At 45.6% G+C, this 6,858-nt stretch overlaps 1 protein-coding gene across 1 annotated transcript in view; it reads right to left on the bottom strand.

Moving 5' to 3' along the window:
* The window catches only part of gapvd1 (GTPase activating protein and VPS9 domains 1), a 20,057-nt gene that overhangs the window by 9,200 nt on the left and 3,999 nt on the right, over positions 1-6,858 (bottom strand). Inside the window, 10 exon segments of the mRNA XM_025053232.1 lie at positions 627-800; positions 887-1,012; positions 1,329-1,458; positions 1,994-2,151; positions 3,658-3,850; positions 4,090-4,224; positions 4,377-4,460; positions 4,532-5,104; positions 5,193-5,460; positions 5,659-5,877. Of these exon segments, the coding sequence (XP_024909000.1) occupies positions 627-800; positions 887-1,012; positions 1,329-1,458; positions 1,994-2,151; positions 3,658-3,850; positions 4,090-4,224; positions 4,377-4,460; positions 4,532-5,104; positions 5,193-5,460; positions 5,659-5,843 (2,026 nt within the window). The 5' untranslated portion in view covers positions 5,844-5,877.

Below are 6,858 nucleotides of genomic sequence, written 5' to 3'. Positions count from 1 at the left end.
GAGTGCCGGTGGGAGAACTCTACCCTGCTGTCCATGTTTACAGTCTTCAAGGTAGCGGTGCAGAGGACTTGTCTTTCAGGTGGATGATTAAATGAGTGGCACAACAAGAAGTGAAACAATTAGAATTTCTGCCTCATTATCATGGTAATCTTATCAGCGGGATAATGAGGTATTAATGGGTATTTAATGTGCATCTCATAACCCAATCCCTTGGAGAAAACACACAAGGAAATCACTGTAAATTCACTTAATGATGGAAAAGTCCCCCAACGCCATATTCCAAAGAATGAAAAATGGTGGATGCAAATGAGAAGAAAGCAAGGTCAATAAGACTGGGGGGACTGAGTGAATGTCAAAGAGAGAGAGAGAGAGAGAGAGAGAGAGAGAGAGAGACGAGGAGCAGAGTGAGGGCTGTGGACAGATATTCAGAGGACAAACTGGAGGCTGAATCTTTTCTTCAAAGCTGTGTTTACATCACATTTATGATGACAAAATACCTGTGGTACCAAGCTCTCCTGCCCCCTGCTGGTATTCTACCTACATGGACCACCGTACAACCACAGTCCCCGTGTGCAGCTGCGACACTTCTGGACGTGGCCCAGTGAAGCAGCGGTCCAAACGCTCACCTGCGATCTCCTGCAGTCGATCTTCATCCATGTTGGGGTCAAAGTCACTTCCAAGGACGTCAGTGCTCCAGGTTTCACTGACCGTCTCGGAGATGTCCCGGTCATCCGTCAGACCCATCATGTCTCTGATCTCAAACTTGCGGAGTTTGTCGTCCAGGTTGTCCTGAGTTGTTGCTGAAAGATATTTGAGGCCTCGTGTGAAACCAAACCTTCACATGTGTACCTTCGTATTAGACAGTACTTAAACACAGGCTCCACACCCTGTTCATGTTCAAGGAGCTGCAGAGCCTCCACTCCATTGCTGCCTGATGGTCCAGCTCCCAGCTCAGAAACAGACTCTCCCTCCAGGTCCAAGGAAGACACAGAGTTAGAACGATTGGACGGGCCTGGACAAACCACACACACAGACTGATATGGAAATGTTTGGGACAAATCATCAAAGAACAACATGTAGCTGTCACTGATAAACACTTGTAAAAACGTGGATACTGTTGAAGATCACCACAGAATAAGGATCAACAGATGTGGACATGGACTGTGAGCAGATGGATGTAGTGATGGAGTAAAGACGGAGTAATGACGAAGTACTGATGGAGTAAAGATGGAGTACTGATGAAGTAATGATGAAGTAATGACGAAGTACTGATGGAGTAAAGATGGAGTAAAGATGTAGTAAAGATATAGTACTGATGGAGTACTGACCCTCAGAGATTCCTTCCAAGTTGTCACTGCAGAGGGAGAAACGCAAGGTTTTGTCTGGTTTACCGTGCAGTTTGTTATCATCAGCATGACCTTCGCCCTGAGCCCCATCAGACAACTGCATGTTCAAAACCTTTGGAGAAAAACACGGCACAAAATGGTCAGAAAAGATTCAACTGCAGACTGGACTTGATGAAGAGACTTCACGTGTTATGCTGCTGCTTCTACTACTACCCTGTTAGAGGAAAGTCTTCACGTGTTATGCTGCTACTTCTACTACTACCCTGTTAGAGGCCCAAGGAGGCATTAATGGCACATGCACAATTAATCCAGTAGAGGGCAACACATGTACTCAACTGGTTACAGTGGATGGATGGATGGATGGATGGAACGAGGAGATGAATTCATTGTCTAACGTGTTTACATTTGTTCACATTTAGTCACACTGACTCTGGATGAACTTTTGTCTTTTGTCAGAAAATCAAACTGAAAGGTGTTTTGAGACAGTAGGTCCATTTACTGACATGGAGAAGACAATAATTGCAAAGCTTTATTATAATTCATTGGGACTAATTAAACTAAGCATGTGAGCTCAGAAAGAAGGTCACGTCAATGAGGCTCATCACTGACATCATAATGTTGACCAATCACCAGCTCAGTCACGTTACCTCGTTCTCTGACATCATCCCAGGGACATTCTGTGGACCAGTTCCCATTGAAATCACCATAACCTCCTCTGGCATCAGCTCCTGCAGAGACTCTTGTGAACTTGCCTCTGCCTCCCCCTCCTGGGCTATGTTGGAACGGCTGCGGCTACGAGCATTTGCTAGATTTTAGGGATAGAAAGAATTCACAAAGAACTAGAGTTAATTTCTGATGGTTATGTTTACAGAAAGCAGCAACATCATATGGAAAATGTCTTTTTTTTTTAAATGAGGTGCGTTGATTGAAACACAGGCAGAAATCAGGACATAAAATGCCGATACTGTATGAACATCTGTTTTCTAGAGCAGTTCCAAACCATGTTCTATTTTCCACAACAAAAAAAACAAGATTTCTTAATAAATAAATTAGGATTATTATTCTGCTGATTTTAAATTACTGAAAGAAAATGTTTCCTCGGTGATTAGTGTTAGAACGAAGATAGATCTGTTTTCATAAAGCATGTTGTAAATGTCAGCATCTGAATTATGTTGCCTTTCTACTGCAGTAAGATGGATTTTAATAACCCTGATACATGACAAAATATTATCATGTGACAAAATGTAGGTTCAGTTTTTAGTTCTGCTGAGACGAATTAAAGCATTTAGAGCAACACCTGACCCTTTAGGTTCATGCTGTACACACACACACACCGTTGTTATCACTATCACTAATGCAGTTCCACTTCACAGCTTTTTGTCATCCACCTTTGACCTAAATTAAAATGAAATCCACCCAGTGTTTAGGACCAGGAGCAGGATTTTAAGACACTGAAAATGTCTTTGTGTTAAACTTTTATCTCGGTTCAAAAACATAACTTAAAAACTCAAATAATTGGGATATTTGTAAAGTAGAACTAAACTCAAATTAAATTACTTTGTTGACTAAACTAGTTCTTAATCAACATAAAAAATCATTTTCAGAACAACAACATTTTTCCAACTCTACCTCTTTTCAGAACAACATTTTTCCAACTCTACCTGGTGATGACCAGGGAAATTCCACTGAATGAGGGAAAAAGACAAGTCGAAAATGGGCAAATGAGGCAAATTATGGAATATTAACTAAGGCAAAGCAAGCATGGTGGGGGGGGGGGAGCTCGGGGGGGAGAGAGAGCGAGTGAATGGATACAGACTAGATGAACACTCCAGCACCACCCACTGACTACCCACCAAAAGGGGTAACTATTGGAATGTGGGCAGACAGGGTGGTGCTGGTGGGGTCCCAGGAGGTGATGGCAGCTAAGTGTTGTCCTGGTCAATCATTGGCAGCACAGGAGGAAACCAGAAGGACAAGGTTTAAGGAACACAAAGTGAAAATGTTTGTTTCAATTCAAATGAGTTCATTTATATTTGGTAATTGAACTGGTTGTCATTTCTCTAATTGAGCCTCATTCCAGGCCATGCTAATTATCTTCATAACAAGCTGAGGACAAAGCTCATTAACTTTTGATAACAGAGCCCTCTAACTAGCCATCACCACTCAGCTGCAGTGTACTTGTTGTTAAACCAACCAATGATGTCGCTGCTGCAGCTGCTGCTTCAGATAGTCACATCCATTCAGAGCGTCATATTTGGAAGTGACTAGAGACTGGATCATCATGTGACCATGACATCATTAGGACAGATACCTATGGGGAGTCGGTTCTTTTTGTTGGCAGGAGTGGTAGCAGGAGACAGCTGCGGGGTGTTGGACGGTGTGAGCTCCAGGCTGTTGCTTTTCACAGTGTTGGACTGGGGCACGTTAGCCACTAAGTTCTCCAGGGCCACGTGCTCCTCCTCCCGTAGGTGGTCCCCAGCAGTCACGCTCCGCACAAAGTCCACCTGTAGGACACAGAGAGGACGTTCACCACTGCTGGTCCTCGTCAAAGACCTGTGTTGATGAGCTGGGCTACGGATGTTGTTCTGTGGAAAATCCTCTTTACTGAACAAGTGAAATTCAACTAGTGTATGCCACCTTGTGGTGGAGCCTTGGCTCTACATGGTCCTGAGGCCATTATTGGAACAGACCTTAGACTGAACACAGCCTGACATTAGTCACTCTGTCAGGCACTGGAACTTACCAACGCTAGCAGCTGATGATGAGTAATATAGACGGCCGTCCTGCTCAGGCCTTCTAGAAGGTTCATCGAGGACATGGGTGGAGTCTCCACTGCTCTTCCTCCAATTACTACATCCAGAAAGGCAGCAACACAACTCTGGATGTAAACAAAAGAGGAACTTTTTTGTTGTTGTTGTCACCACAGAAGAAGAAAATCATGAATTTGCATGTGAAAACAACAGTGAAATACTGTATGTTTTAAATTTGCATGTGAAAAAAACAGTGAAATACTGTATGTTTTACACCCACCTTATCGAATTTTGACAAACTGCTCTTCCGTCTTGGATCAGCATCATCATCAGCCATGGCTAACTGCTGCAACAGCTGCCCCACCTGCAGAACAACACTGACTGTCAGCTTGTTATTGGACTTTGGGTGACATTAAGGTCCAGCTCAGCACTGACCTGCATCAGATTAAAGCGGGCCACTTCATTGATGGGAGCATCGGAGATGATGCCGTACTGCTCCGGATTGACGATAGCTGGACAGATGAAGCAGGTCAGCAGCAGGTCTGTGCACATGGTCCTCACCTCGCCCACCTCCAGGCGCTCCACACAAGACAAGGTCTTGTACATCTGGGACACGATCCAGCGCAGGCTGTGAGGGAAGCAGTAGGTGTTTTGCTTTAAGTAACCAATGAATTTGTTGACCAGAGCGACCAGCTTCCCTTCGTTGGCTTCCACCGCGGCCTGCACCCTCTGTCTGTAGGCCTCAGAGCCCTTCTCTCCAAAACGTTCCCTCTGAGCTGGAGTGAGGCGCTCAGTGACCTTGGATGGATCGGTCTCCAGGTGATTTTCATCTTCCACCAGCAGCTGCATGATGGGTTCATGGAGGGTGGCGGTGAGGAAAAGCTTGGCCGAGTACAGGCCTTCGGAGAAGAGTTTGAAAAGGATGCTGAAGGCGCAGGTGCCACGCCGCAGCAGACGTCGAGGGTTGTCGTTCTCCTTCAGCTCAAACTCTATCAAGTATCTCAGCACCTGGGAGAGATCAAACACAGACATGACACAGTTACTCCTGCTGAGAAACTGTCTTTGGTCATTTTCTGTCTGAGGGAGGGCGTCACACCTGCAGCAGGTAACTCTCATCCTCCTGCATGATGCAGTTGCCATAAAGTGAGGTAAAGACAGTGTGGATCACCCCCTGGGTGTGCTCTTGGTTCAGCCTCTCTCCCGCCACCAGACACGAAGCTACCAGTCTGGGGTTCTCCCTCAGCCGGGCCAAAAACTCCCCGTAGATGGTCTCCTGATAGCCCAGCGTCTTGTAGCCGTCAACAAACTGCGTGTCCTCCAGCATCTTTGCATGTTGGCAGCACTCAGCGGGAGAGGCCTCAGCACTGGAGAAGAGACGAAGAAGAGACACACGTGTGTTTAAGCTCTTTGACTAAACACGACACCATGTCCCACCGAGGACAGGAATAAGAAGGACACGGGTCAGGTTTTAGGTCCTGGTGTTAAACTGGGCTCAGCACTGAGTGGTCCTCAAACCTGCGTTTTTGGATTTTTAAGGACAGCGTGATTTGTTGGGCTCTGACCTGGTGAGGATGAGACGATCCAGGTTGATCCTCTGCTGCTTGGCGATCCATGCTGCCCGGTACAGCCTCTCAGCGGTCTTCAGCACGTCGCTGTTGAGCCTCTGGATGAGCTGTCTCTCTGATGCCACATACAGCCGCTCCTGCTTCAGGTGGTGGGCCAGAGTGTGGATGTCTGGCTTCACCATCGTGACCAGCTCCGACAGGAAGAGAGTCAAAAAACTGAAACAAAGTGAGTGAAGAGACCTTTACAGGACATGATGGTGAGAGACGTTTGTCAACACTCTCAACGACAAATGTACAAATACCAACTTCATCGATGGTTAGTGTGAAATGAAGAGTTCAGTAAAAATGTTCTGACAGTATAAAGTGGAGATTGTTGTTTCTACAGGCACCTCTAGAAAACACACAGAACGTGTGTGTGTGTGTGTGTGTGTGTGTTGGGTCTTGTGGGTGTGTGGGTGTCTGTTTCTCTGTTTCTTCACTGTGTATGATGACATCATTACCCTTGACCAAACCACAACTTAAACTATAATGCTTGACTTATTTTGTCACCAATACTAAATGTGATTGTTTTGTGTGTTATGCACTGAGTACGTATTGGTTTAACATCTGTTGGATCAATAGTCAAAGGAGAAACAGGAACTGGTCCAACAAGTGTCTAAATACTAGGCTCGCCTCATACAGGGGAAGTCATGTTTTGCATTCAGTCAGTTGGCCCACTGACTACTGACAAAACTGCAGTACAGTTGACTGCAGCTTTATTTCACTCTGCTCAGGGCACATCACTTTGTTACCTCGTATATTTCTCAGTTTAAGATTGTATTTCATACCAGTTAGGCAGGCAGGAAGGTGTGGGGCCAATCTGATTAGTCATGACAGAAGAGTGGGTTACATCCCAGAAAATGTGGGAGGAAGCTGGAGAACCCAGAGTCACTCACAGAGGTATGGTCAGACACAGAGATGGAGACTGGCAGGTGTGCACCTCACCTACTCTGACCAACCCCCACACCTACAGCCAGGGCTGGTATTACTGTCCCGGACTGTGATTATAATGATTCTGTTCAGAGTGGGACAGAAAATGTTCTGTTTTCCTCTGTCACCATAATCTCACAAACGTGCGTGAAAAAAATGGTCTAACTTCTATTTTATTAAGTTTGCTCAAAAAGGCTGCACACTGGTGAGTGAGTGGGTGAGTGAGTG

This window comes from Cynoglossus semilaevis, chromosome Z (genome assembly GCF_000523025.1).
Source record: "Cynoglossus semilaevis isolate Cse_v1.0 chromosome Z, Cse_v1.0, whole genome shotgun sequence".
Classification (NCBI taxonomy): Eukaryota; Metazoa; Chordata; class Actinopteri; order Pleuronectiformes; family Cynoglossidae; genus Cynoglossus; species Cynoglossus semilaevis.
Note: the sequence above shows the minus strand (reverse complement) of the source record. Positions and strands in the feature narration are given on the sequence as shown.